At 42.8% G+C, this 24,447-nt stretch overlaps 1 protein-coding gene and 1 long non-coding RNA gene across 2 annotated transcripts in view; one reads left to right on the top strand and one right to left on the bottom strand.

Annotated features, from left to right (window-relative positions):
• Nucleotides 1-22,843, bottom strand: part of copg2 (COPI coat complex subunit gamma 2) — a 109,055-nt gene extending 86,212 nt beyond the window's left edge. Inside the window, exons 1-3 of the mRNA XM_069937346.1 lie at nucleotides 22,684-22,843; nucleotides 12,864-12,916; nucleotides 8,638-8,718 (exon numbers count right to left, since the gene is read on the bottom strand). Coding sequence (XP_069793447.1) covers nucleotides 8,638-8,718; nucleotides 12,864-12,916; nucleotides 22,684-22,720 — 171 coding nt within the window. The 5' untranslated portion in view covers nucleotides 22,721-22,843. The remainder of the gene's footprint in view (nucleotides 1-8,637; nucleotides 8,719-12,863; nucleotides 12,917-22,683) is intronic.
• On the top strand, nucleotides 6,592-11,743 carry LOC138763358 (uncharacterized). Its single transcript, XR_011357507.1, has 3 exons — nucleotides 6,592-6,668; nucleotides 9,194-9,286; nucleotides 11,571-11,743. It is a non-coding gene; the product is annotated as an uncharacterized lncRNA (long non-coding RNA).
• Nucleotides 22,844-24,447: the final 1,604 nt, after the last annotated feature.

Below are 24,447 nucleotides of genomic sequence, written 5' to 3'. Positions count from 1 at the left end.
GAAAGGGGAAACAGGAGGGGGAAAACTTCTTCATACAGAGAGTAGTGGGGGTGTGGAACAAGCTTCTAGCTGAAATGGTGAATGCGGGCTCAATTTTAACATTTAAGTGTATTTGGACAGGTACGTGGATGGGAGCAGTATGGAGGTGCAAATCGGTGGGACTAAGCAACAAAAATAAAATGGTTTGGCACAAACTAGAAGGGCCAAAGAGACTTGTTTCTGTACTGAAATTTCTATGCCTTGGAATGTTTGCCCAAATCAAAATCTTTGGATCAAGTGTCTATCTGTGCAAGACCATTTCAGAGTGTCACCTATTGGACCTGCTGAGTCTCTCCAGAACTTGTGCATTGCAATAACAAAATTGTTCACCAGGTTTATCAACAGACCAAACATTGCAGTTCATCAGACAACTATAAACCAGCCAACACTAAAAGATCAACCATGGAAATAATGAGACCTGTATTATAGTGCTGCTGTTTTATCACCCTGTATTTCTAAGAATATCACTTTAGGTGTCTGCTGTAATTTCCCTCTTGCTCAAGAACAGCAGCAACGTTTAAAAGAACAGGGTTAGACCCTTCAGCCCCTCAAATCTTTTTCATTATCCAAAGTGATTATGGCACAATGTTCCCCGCAAGAGGGAAAAAAAATTGAAAATTGTAAAGCCTACATTTTTCATTCTTCCACTAGTTTTTGTTTAAAGCATAGATTCTCAAAGTGGGGTGTATGCCCCATCGGTGGGGCACGGGAACATTTTGGTGGGGCGTGGGTTTTAAGAATATATCAGTGGGGCATAGGGATATTTTGGGAAATGATTAAAAAGTTGGTTGGAAAAAATAAACTTGTTATGTTGGTGTTAAAGATACGACTTGGCACTACTATCAGTACAATTATGGTATCTTCCAAGTAAAATTATCTTTGTGGCAGCTCGCTGCCCGGTGATCTAACCGGCACTTTGGGTGGCATGCGCAACCAAAGGCCAGCAGCCCACACAGCAGCACTGCCCCCAACAAGCAAATTGGCGGGTGAACAGCAAGGGCAGCTTCAAGGCCAGCAACTCCAAAATGGCGCCGGCCTTGCTGCACAGCCGACAGAGATAGCACATGGGGAAGAAGGGCATTATGCAGGAAAGTACCTGTGCGTGGGAAACCCGCTTTTGTTATGCATATTGTGACTTCAGCCAAGGGGGGAAAACTAAGGAAGGGATAGTACAAGTATAAAAGTCGGGCCTGAGCCCTAATAAAACTCAGATTATCCTGACTACACTACGTGTGTGTCTTATTTTGAGTAGCATGTGGCTACACTTTGGTCTTTTTATTTTCAATATTTCTCTTATTTTAACTGTTGTTATCCTTGGTTAACATAATAATTATATTTTTTTAATGACAGGTCTTATCATCCCTTCCAAATTATCTCATTGGTGACAAGAATTCCAAATTATCTCAACAATCACATCTCCATCCATATTCCTTTACTTTTTCAGTTCAGTGGTGAGTGAGGACTGTATCTTTGTGCACTAGCACATTGACAGGGGGAGGGGATCCCACCCCAGGCACTAACCTGAGGGGGACACCAAAAAATAATTAAAATAAAATAAAATAGGGACCTCAGAAAATAAAGCATTCTCTGAGAGGAAAAAAATGAAAAAATGTCAGAGATAATGTCTTTTTTTTAAATTTTTTTAGGGTTAGTATTCTTCCTTTGATTCGATCATTACTTTGTTCAATTCTAAGACATAATAAAATGTTGATTAATCTGTTTCAGAAGCTTGCACTATTGTATATTCAAAATGAGCAGACCAAGCAAGCAAAAGATTTGTCAATATTCAGTGGAGTTCTTGAAGTTTGGGTTTATACCTGTTGTACATGCACCTTTTTGCCTATTATGCCAACAGACTTTGACAAATGTATCAATGAAAGCAGGCCATCTTGAAGCTCATTCAAAGGTAAAACATCCTAACTATGTCAATTTGAAATTGGAATATTTTAAATCACTGAATGAGAAGTTTGAAAAATAGATTTTAAAAAATCACTTCATTATTCACTGCGCAAACTACTGCCCTGAATCATATCCTTGAAGCTAGCAATGAATTTTTTCTGCTGATAGCAAAACATGGGAAGAATCATACGATGGGAGAGGAATCCTCAATATCACTGTTTCTCAAAATAGTTTTGAAAAGGATGACAAAGATGTCCGAGCAATCCCATTGAGTAATAGTAATGCCTGCAACAGAATTGATGACATGATCAAGATGTCGAAAAAGCTCATTGAGAACTTGAAATCACAGAAGTTCTCAATATAACTGGATGAATCTACCATACAGAACAGTGAGGCTCTATTATTGGCATATGCAAGATGTATTGATCAGCAAGAGTTTCAAGAAGAGATGTTGTTTTGTGAATCATTTAAAAAAAACACTACTGCAGTTGATAACTACAGCAAGCTCAAAAATTATTTGGATGAAAATGAAATACCAAAAGGAAACATTGTGTCTTGTGCTGAAGATGGTGCATTGGCTATGATGGGTAAAAAAGAGGATGTTTAAAATTAATGAAGAATGAAAATCCAAACATGGTGAATAACACAATGCACAACCAACAAGAAAATCTAGTTGCCAAGAAAGTTTCCCCCTGTTCTACATGAGATACTGCATTCTGTGATCAAGTGTATCAATGCCATCAAAGCTAATGCCAAATGTGAATGTCTGTTTAAGCAGTGTCATATTGATAAAAATGTAGAACATGTGAGATAATTGCATCACACTAAAGTAAGGTGGTTGTCAAAGGGAAACTGCTTCAAAAGGTCTATGGAACTGTTTAATCTCTTCAGCGAGTTTTTAAAAGGACAAACCCGAAATGAAGCCCTTGCTAACAAGAGATGGCAAAGCTTATGTGAGTTACTTGGTGGATATTTTTTGAGAAAATGAACATGGAACAAGCAACTCCAAGGAGCAAACATGACGCTCGTTAATGCAAAATCAAAGATATTTGAATTCATGACACTTCTAGAATTATGCCAAATGAATATTTCTGCAAAATATTTCAGTCGATTCTATTGGTTGAATAAATGTGAGGTAACCAATGCTGCTACAAGCATCTTGTTGACCATTTGAAAATGTTGGTTACTGACTTCAATGATAGATTTTGTGATTTAAAGGCAATGGATTTTCCCTTTTGCTTAACTTAACCATTGCTGGTGGACTTATCTGAAGTTTCAGACATGATTTTTATGATGAATCTGTGAAAATTCTGTTCAAAGTGAAAGGAACCATGATGTGGCTGTCTAACGAGATCGAAAAGAAATACCCAAACTCAACTACTTTAGCAAGGGAACTACTGATACATTTTCCATCATCTTATTTAGTAGAATGTGGCTTCAGTGCTGTTAGTGATTTGCTACAAGAGTAATTGACTGGAAATTACAAAACATTGAGATTTAAGGTTGAAACTAACAAAATTAGTCCCTCGAATCAAAAAATTCTGCAGCCAGCATCAGGGGCAAGGATCTCACTGAAGTGACAATTGTTGAATGAGAGTTTGAGATGGTTGACATATTGAAGTAGTAGTTGAATATGAAATATGTGTTCCAGTGTATTCCAGTGTAACCTTAATTGCATTGAAATACACTTGCAGTAAATGATTTAATTAAAACTTCTTTTGAATATATAACTTTTTTTCCCACTAATGGTGGGGCGTATGTTTCTTTTAAAAAATTTGTGGGGCCTAGGGCAAAAAGGGTTGAGAACAACTGGTTTAAAGTTATGTTCTTTAAGCCTCCTGACTGGCTAGATCAGGGGTGCCAAACCCTTTTAGACCATCGATCCCTTCAAGGAATATTTGATCCCTCTTCGATGGGTACCATATACACTCGAGTAATAGTCAATCTCGTGTTAAAATGAACCCCCCTATTTTTTTGGCCTCAGCCACATGCCCATTCATGTACCCAATGCTCTGACCACAGATCCTTACCCAGTTGCCTGCCCATCTGAACTCACGACTATGGATCCTCACCGTGGCACTTGCCCATCTGAACTCCTGATCATTGATCCTTGTGTTCCCCCCGAACAACTGACTGCGGATCCTCGCCCCCGATGCCCGCCCATCCAAATCTCGCCCCCGATGCCCGCCCATCCAAATCTCGCCCCCGATGCCCGCCCATCCAAATCTCGCCCCCGATGCCCGCCCATCCAAATCTCGCCCCCGATGCCCGCCCATCCAAATCTCACCCCCGATGCCCGCCCATCCAAATCTCACCCCCGATGCCCGCCCATCCAAATCTCACCCCCGATGCCCGCCCATCCAAATCTCACCCCCGATGCCCGCCCATCCAAATCTCACCCCCGATGCCCGCCCATCCAAATCTCACCCCCGATGCCCGCCCATCCAAATCTCACCCCCGATGCCCGCCCATCCAAATCTCACCCCCGATGCCCGCCCATCCAAATCTCACCCCCGATGCCCGCCCATCCAAATCTCACCCCCGATGCCCGCCCATCCAAATCTCACCCCCGATGCCCGCCCATCCAAATCTCACCCCCGATGCCCGCCCATCCAAATCTCACCCCCGATGCCCGCCCATCCAAATCTCACCCCCGATGCCCGCCCATCCAAATCTCACCCCCGATGCCCGCCCATCCAAATCTCACCCCCGATGCCCGCCCATCCAAATCTCACCCCCGATGCCCGCCCATCCAAATCTCACCCCCGATGCCCGCCCATCCAAATCTCACCCCCGATGCCCGCCCATCCAAATCTCACCCCCGATGCCCGCCCATCCAAATCTCACCCCCGATGCCCGCCCATCCAAATCTCACCCCCGATGCCCGCCCATCCAAATCTCACCCCCGATGCCCGCCCATCCAAATCTCACCCCCGATGCCCGCCCATCCAAATCTCACCCCCGATGCCCGCCCATCCAAATCTCACCCCCGATGCCCGCCCATCCAAATCTCACCCCCGATGCCCGCCCATCCAAATCTCACCCCCGATGCCCGCCCATCCAAATCTCACCCCCGATGCCCGCCCATCCAAATCTCACCCCCGATGCCCGCCCATCCAAATCTCACCCCCGATGCCCGCCCATCCAAATCTCACCCCCGATGCCCGCCCATCCAAATCTCACCCCCGATGCCCGCCCATCCAAATCTCACCCCCGATGCCCGCCCATCCAAATCTCACCCCCGATGCCCGCCCATCCAAATCTCACCCCCGATGCCCGCCCATCCAAATCTCACCCCCGATGCCCGCCCATCCAAATCTCACCCCCGATGCCCGCCCATCCAAATCTCACCCCCGATGCCCGCCCATCCAAATCTCACCCCCGATGCCCGCCCATCCAAATCTCACCCCCGATGCCCGCCCATCCAAATCTCACCCCCGATGCCCGCCCATCCAAATCTCACCCCCGATGCCCGCCCATCCAAATCTCACCCCCGATGCCCGCCCATCTGAACTCCAAGTCGTGGACTCTCACCCTGACACCATCGGAGTTTAGCATGGATATACCACTTGGTCCCAGCCATCAAATCATCCGAAGCTTTGAACAACGCAGGTACTTATGACATCAAAAGTTTGACCGTGTAAAAGTCTATCCTCCCCTTTCCCCCCCCCACCAAAAAGTGATCCAAAAGATCCAACGATTACATGTATATAAAACATAGAACTCTTTCCTTCCTCCTGTTCTCTCTACATTAATTTAAAGGCCAAAATCAAATACAACAAGGCAGCCACCAAAGCTCATTGTCACAAGAGGTTGGCCAACACTGCCATTGATGCCATTTTCAATTGAACCCACCACCCCCCCTTATCAATCCATTTTTGAGCCACTGGCTTTTATCGACCCCCCAGGGTTGATATCGACCACTTTGGAAACTCCTAGGCTAGATAAATTTTGAAGTTCAGATTTCTTGTCAAGAATACATACATGACATCACATACAACACTGAGATTCTGTTTTCTGCAAATAAGGCAGAATTACCACTTACTGGTAGTGCTAAACTACAAACAGATAATGAGGGAGGGAGGGGCACAAGAGTCCTTAAATGAGTCTCTGATTGAGATTGTTGAACTTGGTGGCATCTATACCTCTTTTCTGATGGCACCAGCTAGATCAAAGCATGTGCTGTGTTGTTTAGGTCCATAATTGCTGCTGCTCATGAGTAGCAATGTTCCCTCCAGATGTTCTCAATAGGGGGAGGGTTTTACCTATGATGTACTAGGCTGTGTTTACTATCTTTTGGAGAGCTTTACATTCGAGTATTGGTGTCCCCATACCAGACCATGATGCAGCCAGTAAGCACACTTTCCATATCTGTAGAAATTTGCCATGGTTTCTGATGTCATACCAAATCTCTGGAAACTCCTGAGAAAGTAGAGGGGCCGACGTGCTTTCTTCGTGCACTTGTTTGTATATCTCTAGCTTTCTCTTCCTGAAGTTTTGGTGACACTGACTTCACTCATGTATGGTGACTCATCACTTTTTTTATACAACACACTACCATGGTACCAATAGCCAATTTGTAAATGGTGTTGTCATAATGAGTCACACAGGTGTAAAGTGAGTAGAGAGGGGGTGGGGTGGGGGGGCTAAGAAAGCAGCCCTGAGGTGCTCCAGTACCAATGAAGATTGTGGAGATGTTCTTACCAAAATTCACTGATAGTGGTCTGGAGGTGAAGAAATCCATGATCCAATTATACAGAGGGGTGTTGAGGACCCCAGTTCTTGGAGTTTGCTGATCAGTTTTGAGGGGATGATGGGTGGCTAAATACTGAACTGTAGTTGATAAAGAGCATCCAGATGAATGCACTTTTACTGTCCAGGTGTTCCAGGGCTTTGTGTGGAGCCAGTGAGATGGTATTTGCCTGTTGCTACAAGAGGCAAACTGGAATGTATCCATGTCCCCACTCAGACAGGAGCTGTTATGCTTAAACACCAGCCTCACATCACCAACATCACTGTTGACGCAAGTGCTACTGACCAAAAGTCATTAAGGCAGGTTACTACACTCTTCTTGGGCTCCGGTATGATTGACACCTGTTTGAAACAGGTGGGTTCACTCCCTGCTAGAGTGAGATATTGGATATCAGTAAATACATTGAGTTGGTCAGCACAGATTTTTAATACTCAGCCAGGCACTCCGTCAGGCCAAATTCACTCTCCTAAAGACAGCATGCACATCATCCTCGGATATTGACATGATAGGATCATTGAGGATGTGAGTGTGGAGGGTTGGTTCTTCGCTGTTACCTTTGTCAAATCAGGTGTAGAAGGCATCGAGTTCCTCTGAGAGCAAAGCTTTGCTGTCTGCTACTTTATCGAATTTGATTTGTAGCAGGTTATGGCATTTAGGCCCTGCCACAGCTGTCATATATCCCTTGTTGTTTCCGTTTTCATCCAGAATCTCCACTTCACCTTCATATTTCATACCTGCCTCTTCCGCATTGATCTGACTCTCAGCAGGTTCTGGATTTCATCATTTGTCCAGGGTTTCTAGTTGGGGAAAACCCTGAACAATTTGGTGGGGACGCAATCATCCACAGCTGTTTTGATAAAGTCTGTGACAGCCCTGGTGTAATTATTCAGATCCTCAGCTGAGTCCTTGAACACCGCCCAATCTGCTGATTCGATTAAGTCCTGTTACTGTTCTTCAGCCTTTAGCTGTCTTGATTTCTGGAGACTCTCTTTATAGGCTGTCTGTATGAAAGCAGGAGCACAACCAGGTGATCAGACTTACCATGGTGCGTCTTGGGAAGAAACGGTATGCCTTCCTTATATTGGTATAGCAGTGATTGAGTGCGCTCAGACCTCTCGTGTAACAGGAAGTTAAAGGACAGGGTTTAAAGGGACATATCCCTTTATTGTAGATTGCTCCTCCAGCAAATTAAGTGTTTCTTGCCAAAAACCCAATCAATTCCTTTGCCTTTAAAACTATAACCAAATCACACAACTATCAAGCCTGGTCTTCTATTCAAAAAGATCAAGGCTGATCCAGCTTTCTAATCACTGCTTTCTTTACTGGTTAGAAATCTGTATCAGCTTTGAATTTATTCAAGGGTTCAGCTTCCTGAACTTTGAGGCAAGGAACTTAAAAGACTTAAAAAGGTCAAGTCTGGTATTCTAGAGTGAAAGTCTTATTTATGCAACTGAGCATCAGAGGTGAAAAGAGTAGCTGTCATTAAGGAGAAGCTAGAAAAGCACACAGGGGTGAAAGGTACATCAACATTTCAAGCCTTACATAAACTTATTCATTTTAAGCTACATTGAGTCTTTGAGAAAAGACCATCATACCAATTATCATTGTGTTTATTTTTTACCAATGTACCAGGAGGTAATAGTCGATCTACTAGGACATTGTCATGTACAGTGTAAAGCTCTCTGATGTTAGAATCAGATGAAATCCAACAATGTTAACACCTGACATCTTCACTACTTTAATAAACAGAATTGCCTTCAACCATACAAACCATTTTTTTCCCTAAAATTTGAGGAATCCCTCTACTGCACTAAACCCCAACATTCCATTTCAGCATTCTTAAGGCTTTGAACAACATTTCAGATTGATGTCCAATACAAATTGCTCAAGAGTCAGAAAATGCAGTTCACACAACTTGTAGATCAGGATACAGAGAGCACTCCAACCTGGTTTATCAGGTACAGAATCTTGGTCAAAATGTGAGCGCATTTCCGAGGATTGATAGGAGTTTCATTAAAAACCCGAGCCTAAAGAAAGAAAATAACAAAAATAAGTGTGTCATATCATAAATAATCCTAGTTAACTAATTAGCAAATGCCAGAGATGAGTGAGGCCATGATATCAACACAGAAGCACAAATATATTACACCCATGCACAAGTTTTAATTAACTTCGTCCATCTTCTCTCAAGAACAGAAAGTTGGAGGCAACAAAATAAGTCTTAAATATCTTGAAGAAATATGATACAGCAGACGAAGAGAAGGCTTAGGAGCAGAATTAGGCCGTTCAGACCACTGAGTCTTGTCTGCTATTCAGATCATGGCTGATACAATTTTTTCTTTCCATCCGAGACTCTCACATGAACAAAGCAATATTTATTTATTTATTTAGATAATACAGTACAACTCCGATTATCTAAAAATAAGATTTTCTGAAATGCTCTTAAATTTTGGATAAACAAGGATATCCAAATTTCTCATTTATCTGAATTTTTTTTTCAAGAGCTGAACTGACTGTGGACATTGGGCTCCCAGTGGTAGCAGTGGGGCCTCAGTGGGGAAGTGTTGGTGATCGGCAGTGGGGAGCATTTTTTTGGTGAGAATTAAACATTATTTTTAATGCTTAAAAAGCCTTAACTTGTTGTTTGTTGTTGTTTAAACACCGTTACAAGTGATTTGCTATAGCTACTGGGCTGTTTTTTAAAAAAATAACCGGTTCTCTGAAAAAAATGTTTATCCAAAATGAGCTTGGTCCCAACAATTTTGGGTAATCAGAATTATACTATACTTGTCCTGCATATATATTGTTTGTCTATATGTGTGTTATGTCTGGTTGTGTCAGACATATTTTGCATAGAGGACCGGAGAATGCTCTTTCATTGGGTTGTACTTGCTCAATCAGATGACTATAAACTTAACTTTCAATCCCACTCTCCTGCCTTCTCCCCAGAATCTTTGACACCCTTACTAATCAAGAACCTACAGGTGCTTTAAAAACACCCAGCGCCTTGGCTTCTACAGCCATCTGTGGCAATGATTCACCAGCCTCTGACTCCAGAATCCAGCCACCATTGATCTTGGGTTAACTGGTCTTTAACTTCTTGTATTTTTCCCCTTTTCCTTTTTAAAGGCTGTAGTGCAATTTTCCAGTTCTCTAGAATAATTCCCAACTCTAGCAATTCCTGAAAGATCATCACTATTTTTCTATCTTGCATGCATCCGGCTTCCATAAAATGATCAGTGCAATTGCTATTTGTTTCTTCAGTTCAGAATCTCAAACTATCTCTTCCAAAACCCTGGGTGTAGCCCCTCTGGTCCAGATAACTTGGCCACCTTCATCTTCTCAAGCAGTCTATTTAGCAATAGCAACCTCACATGTCTGTGTGACCACAAAGGTGAACCATAAATTTACATGTCATCAGTACATGTAATAGAGTCTTTGGAAGCTGCATAAAAAGAAAAAGCAATTGGACAGATCATTTTATGGAAGCAAGATGGATGCAAGATAGAAAAATAATAAGCTTGTAAGGCAATGCAAAGTTGAATGGGAGAAGGTTTCTATGGAGTTATAAACACTGATGAAGATAATTTATCTCCATAGCATGTTCCAGTTCCATGTAATTTAAACACAACCGTAGCAGTTAGCACAAAGCCTTTACAGTACCAGCGATCAGGACCGGACCAGGGTTCAAATCCCACACTATTTGTATGTTCTCCCCGTATCTGTGTAAGTTTTCTCCGGGGGCTCCAGTTTCCTCCCATCATTCAAACCGTACTAGGGGAATAGTTTAATAGGGTGTAATTTGGGCAGCACAGACTCATGAGCCTGAATGGCCTGTTAACGTGCTGATGTCTAAATTTAAAAATAAATTCAATTTAAACAACAGCTTGACACACTTCAATGGTTTAATATGCAATCACAGAAAGCTGTTAAGAGTCAATGGGGAAAAACATTACAAAATTTTTCCTTCCAATGCATTACTCAATTTCGTTTTCCAAATGACATTGGATTACTATTACGACCATTATTGGTATTAGCTTTCTCAAAAAAAATGCAGATCATTTAATTCACAATTTAAATTCTTCAGCTACTGTGATGATATTTGAACTCTTATCCTCAGTTCATTACTCCATTTAAAACCACAATACCAGGATAAATCCACATCAGGATATGCAGATTGGCTCCCTGTAATTAAATAATCTAGTGGGTAATGGCCACAAGTGAACTCAATGACCATCTGTCTGCCATTTTCCATTGTTTATCTCGTTACCCCATTCAACTTCCACTAAGAAAGCCATTGACAAATATCTGGGAAGAAATGATAATGCTTGCACCTATATTCTGTGCATTCCACAATATGTAATGAATTCAATGTGGAATTCAAAGAATCTGCTGCAGCTGGGGCAGGAGGATGTGCAGTCTGGGACATATTAGCTAGAATCTTAGGAGTGAAAGTTTCAGTGGCCAGCTTGCCTACATCTGCTCCTATTTTCATGTGGCGAGTTTCCCTCTGTCCAAGAGACTGGACTTCTGTGTGCCCTTGATAAAAATACAACTCCAGGTTCTCAGTGCTAAATCCATTTTGAGCAATCCTGGATAATCCAGGAGGCATATTTTCATGCATATCTTGAGCATATCCTTGAGTCTTTTCCACTGTCCATCAGTTAAATTTATTGCCACGATAGAGCTCAGAACAGATTGTCCATTTCATAAGTCTGGTGATGGGCATGCAAGTAACATGCCTTGCCCTATGTATCAGAGTTCATGTAATTAGGCTTCAGTATTTTAGCCCAGGAGTGGATTCAGACAGGTTCACATATCTTGCCAGGGGAGGGTACTGCAGATAGAGTGTTACTGATAACTTCCCATTGCTTTGCAGTTTCTGCTGTAGGAAAGTCAAGCCATGGATACTCAGCATTAAACTCTACAGTGTACATTCTAAGTTTAAAACTTCAAACGACTCTTTTCTGCAGAGGAGATAAGATCGCAGCCAAGTGAAGCAATGTGATCTTCACAAAGTCATCCCTCCACATACTTCTTTCTATCGCTTGACCCTGGCAGGATTACAGAGGTCAGCAATATTTTTAGAATGTTAGAAGGTTCATAACACTAGCTGTGGTTGATTGGATAATTCTAATAATTCATCATGTAAAGTCTGGCTAGTCCAGAGTCTAAAGACCCTTTCACACTTGCATCCCACTAAATTGGCTGTTCAGTGTCCCAGGATAGGAATGGGGGTTTGGCTTTTCACATTTGACCACTCCTAACTTGAACATTTTCACACTTGCAAGGATTAGGACGGTTCTACCTTCTACTGATGCGGTCTTGACGCATCGAGTGATGGTGGACCTGCCCTAAATCCTGATCTATGTATCAGGATCTTGTATTTGAACTAAATTAATTATGCATAATTATAACATAATTAAGCTTTATGTACAGCACAATATGAGATCTTCAGTTCCTGTTATTGTACCGACCTAATATAAACTTTTATAAGTGAGCGTGGGAAAGTGCGAGCAATAAATAGCAATAGCAGACAATTTTTAAACAGGGTGGGAAAGTTTGTAGCGCTATCGCATACAATTTATAAATACCGTGGGGGAAAAAGTGATGGGAAACACACCCTCCCAGAATTCCATGCAGCAGAGATAGAGTTGTATGTCTGGCTGCATGCATGGAACATTCATAGAGAGGTGTCTCTGCCACATGGCATTCTGGGAACTCAGGGCCACCATTGCTTCCACCCCCCCCCCCATGGTCTTTATAAATTGTGCACTATAGCGCTACCAATTTTCCCACACTGTTTAAAAATTGTTTGCTATTACTATATATTTCCTCTCTCCCCCCACCTCCACTCAACTTCCCCATGGCAAAGTTTATACCTTCATTTTAATCTTTTCTTCCTGCACTCACGCAAAAACTCGAGTCTCTTCAATCCTACAATGCAATTACCCGTTTCACACTTGACTGATTGCAATGCTGGCGTCTATAGACGCCGGGGATTGTACTAGGGGTCGAGGCCCTCAATCCCAGCATGAGATGAGTTTTCACACTTGGCACTTTAAAGGCTGATTGCTGTTTGATTCTTGGGACCACTTACAAGTGTGAAAGGGGCTTAAGAGTTGGACTTACAGTGAATGGAAAAAGGTTGGTTGTCAAAATCATTGCTTACCTCCTGCAGTACAGCACTCTTCTCCAAATGCTGAAATGGGTTTGAGCCGCCACCTAAAAAACAAACAGGAAAATATTTAACCATTAATGCATTGTATTAGAAGTAAATCAATATACTACAGTTGATACTTTTCAGTGTAGCAAAATAACAAACAAGATACAAATTAAATCAGATTGTAGAAAACATTAAATTAGAAATCTGGTGAAGGTTCATATAGTGGGCCACACAAAACCCATGCACCAAGAATCAAAAAGATTCAGCTGGAATTACAAAACTGCAGATATATAACAAGAATTCGACGACATGTTTTAAAAACGTTAAATCTGATGGCTTGGCAGCCAAATTAGAACAAGGGTTGCCTGGAGGAGGAGGGGATAGCAAGGGCTAGATAATATATTGTTAACCTACAGAGGGTGGAAATGGAAGGGCCAGGGAGCATCACAATCAACACCAGGATTAGAATCCAACACTACTTGACATATCAGTTGCAGATGGGGTTGAGAGAAGGATGGAATCAGGCAATTTGTCACAAGATTCCCACAGTGAATAGAATGCAAAGAATGATGCTCCACCCAGGTAACAACAAACAGTACCAAAACAAAATCTGTTACCTGCTAAATTTCCTTCAACAAATAAAAATTGCTTTTGTAGTTAAGTGCTTTGGACATCAAGTTCCTGAAAGGCTATATCCAGATACATGTCTACATATCCACTCAGCCCAAATCATATACATTTCTTAGTCTAATCTATAACCCATTACTGATTATTGGTCATTTTTTCAGGAAATATTAATGTTGACTCCACTTACTTTTTGGAAAAGTAATCACTCTAGCCACATTGCCACAAAGGCATTTACCTTTTATCTATCGAGGGCCTTGTTCATTGGCCTGTGGTGACCCTACACGTTGAACCCAGTATTTCTTGAGGTAACACATCAAGCAATTAAAAGCTGGATGACTCAGTGGGTCAGGCAGCATCCATGGTCAGTCAACTTTTCAGATCAGGTCCCATTCTTGAGACTACCCACATTACTGATGGCGAAGATTTTATTGCTCATCAGCTATAGATTTCAATCATCTCTACTCTCACTCTGACAAAGCAACCATTTACAATCTTAATCCTGTTTCAGCACTTAAAGGTACGAGGGAAAAGCTATAGTGGACTGGAAACTACATTACATGCAATGACAACAGATAAATAATGGCTAATATTTAAAGAGTACATCATTTATAACAAATACATAACCTTAAGGCACAAATTCCAAAAGGAAAACTAGGCCAACCATGAATCCAGAGAATTAGATCAAAAGGCTTACAATCATTGAAATAGGAGAACACAAGATCCAAAATAAGCTGGCAAATTGAATGCAAAGAGGGGGCTTGATTTCAGGAGTAAGAGGGCAGTCATGAGGATTGTTACTCAAATTGAAAGCCTGTGACCAATGGTGTGCCACAGGCTCAGTGCTGGGTTCACTGTTGCTTTATTTATTCTTATAAATTGGATGAGAATTTGGTTGATGTGATTGGAAATTTTTCAGATAACATCAAAACTGGTAGAAACTAGACAGTGAAGACAATTATCCAAGAATACAACAGGGTCTCGATCAGGGATGGCCAACCTACAGCCCTGGCCAACTGCAGCCCATTGCCCATTTTTAAGTGGTCCAGCGTGTATTTTAAAAATAAGTGCTTGTATTGCATTAGTCTTCTTCACCACCAAATCAACATGCAAGTTTACCTTCATGCACGAGGACTCTCAGGTCCCTTTGCATCAGAGCATTTTCAATTTTCTCACCATTAGAAAATAGTCTGCCCTCTATTTTTTCCCCCCAATCGAAGTGCATGACCATACACTTTGGATCACTGTAATGGGTATTGTATTTGCATTTCTCTGCTCATTCTCCTAATCTAAAATGTTCTGTGTCTCCCCATTTCCTCAAATGCTACCTATTCCTCCACTTACCTTCGCATTATCTGCAAAATTGACAACAAAGCCACTAATTCCATAATCTAAATTATTTATATACAATTGTTACAAGATCAAACCAGCAACCACAAAGAAGTCATATCACAGAGGTACAGATGAACAATTACTTTATTAACAAAAATTCACCTTCAAACTTTAATTCAAAATCTCTCCCCCCCCCCCTTTTATAACAATGCCCACTGGTGACTATGCAAATCTCTCTAACAGTGTCAAACTAATAAATTCCCCAGCCTAAATAGCACGCAAGAGGAGAGAGCGCGAGCGAGCACAAAATTCAAAGTTGTCTTTGTGTTGCTTGCACAGAGAGAGGTACAATAGCTTGGTCCGGATCCTTCTGGCTGCCTGCGGAATCTTCATCCCTTTTTGAAATCCCAACATTCTAAACTGTCCTCCAGACCATAACTCATGCTCTGGGCCTCCTTCCACTCCACAGCACACCAGGTGGTGGTTTATTGTCCAAGTCCAAAAATTATTAGATCATTTCCTGCACATGCTCAGTCTGTCTCCCACTCTCTCAGCAGTCCACCTTCCCCTTGGCTCTCTCAGGCAAACTGTCACTTTTCAACACAAAGCCACACAACACAGAACTCTGTAACACAACATAAAAATAAGCGGTCCCAACACCAACCCCTATGGAACTCCACTAGCAACTGGCAGCCAACCAGAATAAAAACACAATGTTGGAATAACAGTGTACGTTATATATCAAAGATAAAGATACATAACCAACACTTCTGGTTTGAGCCCTTCATCAAGGTGCTCAAACAAAATGGTGGGGATGTGGGTGGGAGAAGCACAATCCCACAGGCAGGAGGAAATCGGTAGATAAAGGAGTGAAGGCACATTAGCAAACAGGGAGAGAATAACTGTGAATGGAGAGGAAAGGGGGTGGAGAATGGAGGAAAGATAGGGAAAGGGAAGGGAGAGAGAATGGGGTGTAGGCTAGCAGAAACTGGAAAAGTCGACATTAATGCCATCCAGTTGGAGAGTGCCCAGATGGAAAATTAGGAGTTTGCACTCTCCAACCCTCTTCATTAACATCAACTTCTCCAGTTTCTGCTTGCCTACTCCCCATTCTCCCTCCCTTCCCTTTGCCTGTCTTTCCACCAGCTCTCCATTCTGCAGATGTGGAGGGCTCAGTCACTAAATGTACTCAAGATTAATCAATTTATGGATTACACAAGGTTACACAGCAGAGTTTCCTCCAAATTAAAATAAAATGCCATGGCAGTGACAGAGCAGACAATGAAAGGTCACTTGCCAATTTCTGCTTTATGTCTTCATTTTCTTATTGAAGATTACAACTGGTAAGGAACCTAAAGCCCATCTTTTCCCCCAGTACTGTATTTCTCAACCTATGCTCTGCATACTTCAGGCAGTCAATGAGTTTCCTTTAGGTGAACCATGGCAAAGCATTGAAGTATTGCCGATGTAAAAAAAATACACAAAACTAGTAGGAAACTTGACAACATTTTTTTTTTTTTTTTTTAAATCACCAAAAACCAAAATTCCTGGTGGTCTGGGAAGTAGCTCAAGCTCGTCAACAACTCCTATCTCGCCCTCCCCACTGGTGGTCATGAATTGTTATAGCAAAGATACACTTTTGGAGATGTGGATGAAAAGAGGCCAAGAACCAATGCCTTAACACATCTGGTTAAAAAATACATTAATCTCAGATAGCCATTTACAAAAGCAAGTTCCAAATGTTTAGCACCTTCTGCAGTCTAGTTTTAATTTTTTGACAATACCTGTACCACTTTAGTTCTGGTCTGTCAAATCAATGCAAATGTATTTACTTTACCAATAAACAAAACTTTAATCAAATCACTCCTACACCAACAGCACCAGCTTATACAAAATCTCCTTCTAATGCACAACACATATTCTAACAGAATAGTCACAGTACTCAAGGGCTAACCAGGGCTTTTCACAGCCAAATAAATTTGTAACCATCGGCTCTCTAGTTCCAGACTGTAAAAACAGTACGTTCCTCAACTCTTTCTCCACCTCATTAACTACTTCAGTGCTACCTCCTGCACCAACAATTGTCAATATTATCTACTTTGCTGCTAACTTTTGCCCACACTTAAAGTTTCCTTGGTCCACCTCTGGCCAACTCTACCCTGAGACACAACAAGAACCGGTTACCCCTTTACCTCACCAAACACCATCCGCCACATCCAATATATTATTCTCAGTAATTCACATCCAATATATTATGCCAGCTACATTGTGGTCACACTATCAGACACATCTTAGCCTCCCCGTTTTCTGCAGGGACCACTCCCTCTGAGACTCCTTCATCCCTTCATACTAATTCTCCTCACAGTACCTACCCGTGACTGCAAAAAATGATACATCACCATTTGGAGCCTCCAGCAGTGAGGACTTCACTTTTGAATCTGCGGGTGTCATCTATTGAATACGGTAAACCCATTCTGGCCTCTACAGAGAGGCTAGATGCAGACTGGAAGATTGTTTCATTAAGAACCTTCACTCTGTCCACTGCAGTAACAGAGACCTCCCAGTGGCTAATCAATTCCATCCACCATTCCAGAAGCTACGCACAAATTGGAGGAACAATGTCTGGGTACTCTCCAGCCAGATGGCATTCACGGAGATTTCTTCAGCTTCTACTAAACCCATCCCCCTCCTAAAGTCTCTCCCTTCCTCCATTCCTCTGACTCCTTTCCTCCAGCTCCCCAACTCCTTCTCTTCCTTTCCCATTCAGAGCTAGTCCCTCCCCATCACTTGTCAGCTTTTTCCTCTCTTTTACTCTCCCACTTACTGTGCCCTCCATAATGTTTGGGGCAGACACTTTGTCCCCCCTTATTTGTTTCTGTGCTCCACAGTTTAAAGTTTGCAATCAAACAAATCACATCTGATTAAAGTACACATTCCAGATTTTATTAAATAATATTTGTATATACTTTGGTTTATCCATGTAGAAATTACAGCACTTTTTATACAGAATCCCCATTTCAGAGCACAATAGTTGTTGTAATCACACAGGTACACAATCCTTTATCCGGACATCTAAAATCCGACAAGTGGGGAGAAACTGGCAGCACGGGTTGAGCGGGCAGGGGGAGACGGCAGAGCGATTGGGGTGGGCGAGGGGGGAGACTGGCAGCGTGACTGGAAGGGGGTGGACTTAATTGGATTCAGATTAGGTGATTGACTTGGCAAATCAAAAATTTTCCAATTTTTTTTAGCTTTGAACAACTCTTATGTTTGCGATCATCCTCTTGCTGTAGGATGAAGCACCGTCCAATGAGTTTGGAGGCATTAGCACGAACGAGAGTGGATAAGATGTTCCTACACATCTCAGAATTAATTTTGCACTGCCATCAGTAGAAACATCAATGAAGAGAAGTGCACCAGTACCTGTGGCAACCATACATGGCCAGGCTACAACATCCCTCCATCATCTGGGTAGTTCCTTTACACCTTCACACTTTGCTCTTGATACAGATTAATTTTGGTCTCATCTGTCCACAACTTTTTTTTAAATCACCAAATCCCTACAGGCTCTTTTAAATCCTTCTTGGCAAACTGTACTCTGGCTATCCTGTTTCTGTGGGTAACTAGTGGTCGACACCTTGCAGTGTACTATTTCTGTTCATGAAGTCTTCTGTGGACACTAATCATTAACACAGCCACTCCTGCCTCCTGAAGAGTGTTTCTGATCTGTCAGACAGGTATTTGGGGATTTTTCTTCATTATGATGAGGTCTTCTGTCATCAGCAGTGGAGATCTTCCTTGGAATATCAGTCCCTTTGCAATTAACAAGCTCAGCATTATGCTCTTTCCACTTAATGATATTCCAAACTGTTGATTTTGGTAATCCTTAAGTTTGGGCAATGATTCTTAGTTTCATTCTTGTTTTTCATCTTCATAATTGCTCATTTGACAACTCTGTTGCTCATGTTGAAAAATAGCAACTACAGACTCCAAAGGTGATCAAAAACTTAGAAGCAAGCCTAGTTCTCTCATACCTGCATGAATGAAACAATTAAATATACCAGGGTGCTCACAAAGACCCGTGAAACCAAATGTCCCAAACATTATAGTGCCCTGAAGTGGGGAAAAAGTCATGTAAAAGTCATTTTTACATGGTCAAACCAAAATGTATACAAATAACCTTGAATGTGCATCTTAATGACATGTAAATTGTTTGATGACAAATTGAAAACTGAGCATGGGGCAATTTAAGAAAAATGGGTCTTTGTCTCAAGCATTATGGAGGACACTGAATATCCCCTTACCTGTTAACTCAGCCCTCACCTGCATTTTCTGCACATCTGCTCAGGTCCCTTTGCCCTCCCTGATGCAACAAGGACTGGGCTCACCTTGTTCTTACCCACCAGTCTCCGTATTGGCAATTTCTGCCATTTACAACAGGATCCTACCACCAGACACATTTTCCCCAGTCCAGTTTTCCATGGGGATCGCTCCCTCTGTCACTCCCTTGCCCTTGGTATTTGCCCGTGTTGGCAAGATGCACTTACCATCACTATTTGGGGCCCCATACAGTCCTTCCAAATGAAGTAACACTTCACCTGCAACTCTCCATCGCTCTGCTTGTTTCAACAGCAAGGACCCCCAAGTGGCCAATCACTTCACGTCCCTTTGCCACACTGACATGTCTGTCCATCACCTCCTGTATTGTCAGTTGAGGCCACCGGCCAATTGGAGGAACCCCTTGTATTTCATCTCGGTAATTTTCAACAAATCAGCATCGATTGAGAGCTCTCATTAACCCTTTGTCCCATTCTCTTTTCTTCATTCTTTTGTCTTTTTTCAAACTCCCCATCTCTTTCACCAACAGTTATCTTTCTTTGCCCTCTGCCATCATTTATCTGCTCCTCTTCTATCTTCCCACTCTCCTCCTGCTACCTCGGTCCTATTTTCCTGTGCTCCTCCCCTCCCCCCCCCACCTTATTATGACACCTTCTTGATTTTTAGCACTATTGAAGAGCTCATGCCCAAAAGAGCGAATATTACAGTGGTTTTCAAACATTTTCTTTCCACTCATATACCACTTTAAGTATTCCCTATGCCATAGGTGCTCTGTGATTAGTAAGGGATTGCTTAAGGTGGTATGTGAGTGGAAAGAAAAAGTTTGAAAACCACTGTTTTAATTGAAACCTAAATGATTCATCATAAGCCTTCGACACCGTGAGCAGGAAAGGGCTTTGGCAAATACTAGAGCGCATCGGATGTCCCCCAAAGTTCCTCAACATGATTATCCAACTGCACGAAAACCAACAAGGTCGGGTCAGATACAGCAATGAGCTCTCTGAACCCTTCTCCATTAACAATGGCGTGAAGCAAGGCTGTGTTCTCGCACCAACCCTCTTTTCAATCTTCTTCAGCATGATGCTGAACCAAGCCATGAAAGACCCCAACAATGAAGACGCTGTTTACATCCGGTACCGCACGGATGGCAGTCTCTTCAATCTGAGGCGCCTGCAAGCTCACACCAAGACACAAGAGAAACTTGTCCGTGAACTACTCTTTGCAGATGATGCCGCTTTAGTTGCCCATTCAGAGCCAGCTCTTCAGCGCTTGACGTCCTGCTTTGCGGAAACTGCCAAAATGTTTGGCCTGGAAGTCAGCCTGAAGAAAACTGAGGTCCTCCATCAGCCAGCTCCCCACCATGACTACCAGCCCCCCCACATCTCCATCGGGCACACAAAACTCAAAACGGTCAACCAGTTTACCTATCTCGGCTGCACCATTTCATCAGATGCAAGGATCGACAATGAGATAGACAACAGACTCGCCAAGGCAAATAGCGCCTTTGGAAGACTACACAAAAGAGTCTGGAAAAACAACCAACTGAAAAACCTCACAAAGATAAGTGTATACAGAGCCGTTGTCATACCCACACTCCTGTTCGGCTCCGAATCATGGGTCCTCTACCGGCACCACCTACGGCTCCTAGAACGCTTCCACCAGCGTTGTCTCCGCTCCATCCTCAACATCCATTGGAGCGCTCACACCCCTAACGTCGAGGTACTCGAGATGGCAGAGGTCGACAGCATCGAGTCCACGCTGCTGAAGATCCAGCTGCGCTGGATGGGTCACGTCTCCAGAATGGAGGACCATCGCCTTCCCAAGATCGTATTATATGGCGAGCTCTCCACTGGCCACCGTGACAGAGGTGCACCAAAGAAAAGGTACAAGGACTGCCTAAAGAAATCTCTTGGTGCCTGCCACATTGACCACCGCCAGTGGGCTGATAACGCCTCAAACCGTGCATCTTGGCGCCTCACAGTTTGGCGGGCAGCAGCCTCCTTTGAAGAAGACCGCAGAGCCCACCTCACTGACAAAAGGCAAAGGAGGAAAAACCCAACACCCAACCCCAACCAACCAATTTTCCCTTGCAACCGCTGCAATCGTGTCTGCCTGTCCCGCATCGGACTGGTCAGCCACAAACGAGCCTGCAGCTGACGTGGACTTTTTACCCCCTCCATAAATCTTCGTCCGCGAAGCCAAGCCAAAGAAGGAAATGGGCCAATGACAATTTTTCTCAAGCAAAATGTTTCAGTAATAATTAGGTCTAAAGCAGTGGTTCTCAAACTTCCCCACCACCTTCCCCCCTCACATTCACATACCATTAAGTAATTCCTTACTAATCACAGAACACCTATGGCATAGGGATTACTTAAAGTGGTATGTGAGTAGAAAGAAAAAAATTTGAAAACAACTGTTTTACATCTTATAGATTCCACATGATCTGCTGAGTTTCTCCAGCACTTGTGTAACAGAAGACCTTATTGCTCTTATGATATAGTGCTGAAGCTCCTCAAACTCGACATTTAAATTTGTTCTTCCTTACAAGTCATTTAAGGCAACGGTCTGCAATATTAGGTGCTTTATGTCGAGCCTTAGCTTCAAGGATGGCTAATTTCACGGAGAAAAAAATATCAAACTTACCTTTTTAAAAGGCTGCTCTTGCATCACATTTATGAAGAGAGGCGCCTCATAGCATCCTTTGGAGCCAACAGAGGTGGTGAAACTGGTGCCATAGCATCACCCGCCAAGTCTACCATCTGCCCAGTGCAGAGTGCATAGTGGAGAATGGTGACCCCAGAGTGTGTAGGAAAGTTGACTGCGATATTTACAGCCATTCTTAGTGTCCAGGCAAAAATCCTGCCTGCTGTCAGTGTTTTAAAAATCCCAATCCCTTGTCTCAGGCTGACAATGTCACCGTGACATTATCAGCCCACCCCTAGCCAGCCACAGTACATTCATGATGTGTAGCAGAGCACTGTGCTCCACCGCTGACACTAGGTCAAAGAGGGAGTTGGCACTGCAAAGCCAGTTGGGGAGTACTTATGTTCTGCGACCCAATGGCAGAAAATTTCTGCCTTTACACTTGTGCTTTTTTTTTAACTCTATAAAATGGCCTAGTGAAATTGCAATCCTGAGAAATTGGGAGGAACACAAGAAGAATGAGCGGGTTTTTTTTTTTTGCCAGTTTGATTTCAGGACAGACCTGCTAAATTTGAAAAAGAAATGCCACAATGTTCGTTTTATTTGATTGCCCCTCTCTGTCATACGCAGCTTTTGGGAAAAGTTTGGCTCTTTGCTGATGACTGGAGTTTAGAAAGAGGAAAAGCCAAAAAACACTGGAAGGCTGATTCCAGCCTCACAGCCTGGAAAAATAATTATTGAAACCCTCATGGCCCTTCAGCAGGGTACTGCACCCCAAAAGGGATCTTTTATCATTCTCTCACCCACCCACAGGCCCTTGTTTTCAGGCTGGCGCTGCTATAGCAACCAACCTCCACCCGCTCTCCCTCCCTGCACCACAGGAACTCACCAGACTCCTCGTCCTTTTTGTCGAACTTTTTCAGCATCTTTACGATCGCCGGACTTCCGATCTGAAAGACGCCTTAAACCCGACTGCACAAAATGTTCTCAATGCCTTCCCCGACCCACACTGAGCCTCCAATTCCTGCTTCCGGTTAATGCACTTTTACTTCCTGCCAACCAGTCAGATCGACACGTCGCCGCTCTCGCATACAACGCTGCGCATGCCCAATGCCATGTTCGGCATTCCTGATCTGAGCATGCGCGGTGGGTCGTCGGTCAACCCTGCTGCTATTGGATGTGCAATTTGCCGGAGGCGTTTGTTTTTATCATAGTCTGACTGTAGAGAGACAACGGGCTAAACAGCGTTTCACCGGACTACGGTGAACACACAATAACATAAACATACAATTTAAAACAAATATCTTGGGAGTGAATCAAGAAAGTTTGCAGATGCTCTGATTGTAGTAAATACACAAACGCTCTGGAGAAGCTTAGCAGGTCCCACAGGAGGGCTCAGGCCCGAATCGTTATCTTTGCCTCCTATGGACCGTTTGTATATTTATAAATATTCTGGGATGATTTGCTCAGGTAAAGGATACTGTTCCCCCATCTCACAGCCTGCAGGAAGAAGCCTGGACATTCCGATCTTGATGTTCCTGCGCCTCCTTGGTGGTAGTGGGTCAATGATATTGTGTGCTGGATGAAAATGGTCTCTAATAATTCTTTGGCCCCATTTAAACAGCATACTACGTAAATATCATCAATGGTCCCCAGTGATCTTCTCAGCTGTTTGATGATCCTCTGCATGGACTTCCAGTCAAATGCTTTGCAGCTACCATTCCACACATTGATGCTCAATAGAGCTCCTGTAAAAAGCTGTCAAGATGGGGCTGGTAGCTTTGCCCTCCTAAGGAGGCTTTCCTTTATAGGCACATCAAGGAGCGATGTGCTCTCCACTCTTTTCCATGAATTGATGTGTAATGGAGAGTGGTCAATCTTTGCCTTCCTAAAGTCCACAATTATCTCCTTTGTCTTCTTGTCATTTTACGAGCCCAGCCCCTCTCTGTTGTATCATCTGCAAACTTAATTGTTTGAACTGAATCAGGCAACTGTGAGTCAGCAGCGTGAACAATAGTGGGCTGAGCTCATTGCCATAAGGTGTACCAGTACTCAGTGTGATGGAACTTGAGAATTTGCTACTAACCAAGACTGATTGTGGACTTTCAATCAAGAAGTCCAGAATCCAGTGGCAGAGAGGGGAGTTGAGTCCAGCAGGGACAGTTTCTCCACCAGCCTGAGGTATGATCATAGCAGAATCTGACAACTTTTAAAGAAGTACATTGAGAAGATAAAGAAAGAATTATCTTATTGTTTTGTTGAAAATTGTATTTTTCTATTTAACGACGTTAAAAATACTTGTTTGGATGCTATGTTATAGATACTGTCTGGGCACAATCCCAAACCCATAATCTATTCACTTATCATGAACCTGTAAAGTGCATATTGGATGGTAATTGGGTGAGATTGTTTCTTGTAATTAGTTCAACTCACTTGTTATGATTTTCCTTGCTCAATTTGGTAGTGAATTCACCTTCTAGCACTCTTTGAAACTCAAAATGCAGTGATTTGTGCAGACTTATCACAAGTGCCATTTATATTGAGTTAATTATTGCAATTGCTTGGATAATTTCATCACTCGGTCTTTGCCATCATTTTCATTGATCTTTATTTTAATGCATTGTCAACCTACTTTTGTTTTAACACAAGTTAC

Source organism: Narcine bancroftii, chromosome 5, assembly GCF_036971445.1.
Source record: "Narcine bancroftii isolate sNarBan1 chromosome 5, sNarBan1.hap1, whole genome shotgun sequence".
NCBI classification, from domain to species: domain Eukaryota; kingdom Metazoa; phylum Chordata; class Chondrichthyes; order Torpediniformes; family Narcinidae; genus Narcine; species Narcine bancroftii.
This window is presented reverse-complemented; position numbering and strand designations above follow the sequence as displayed.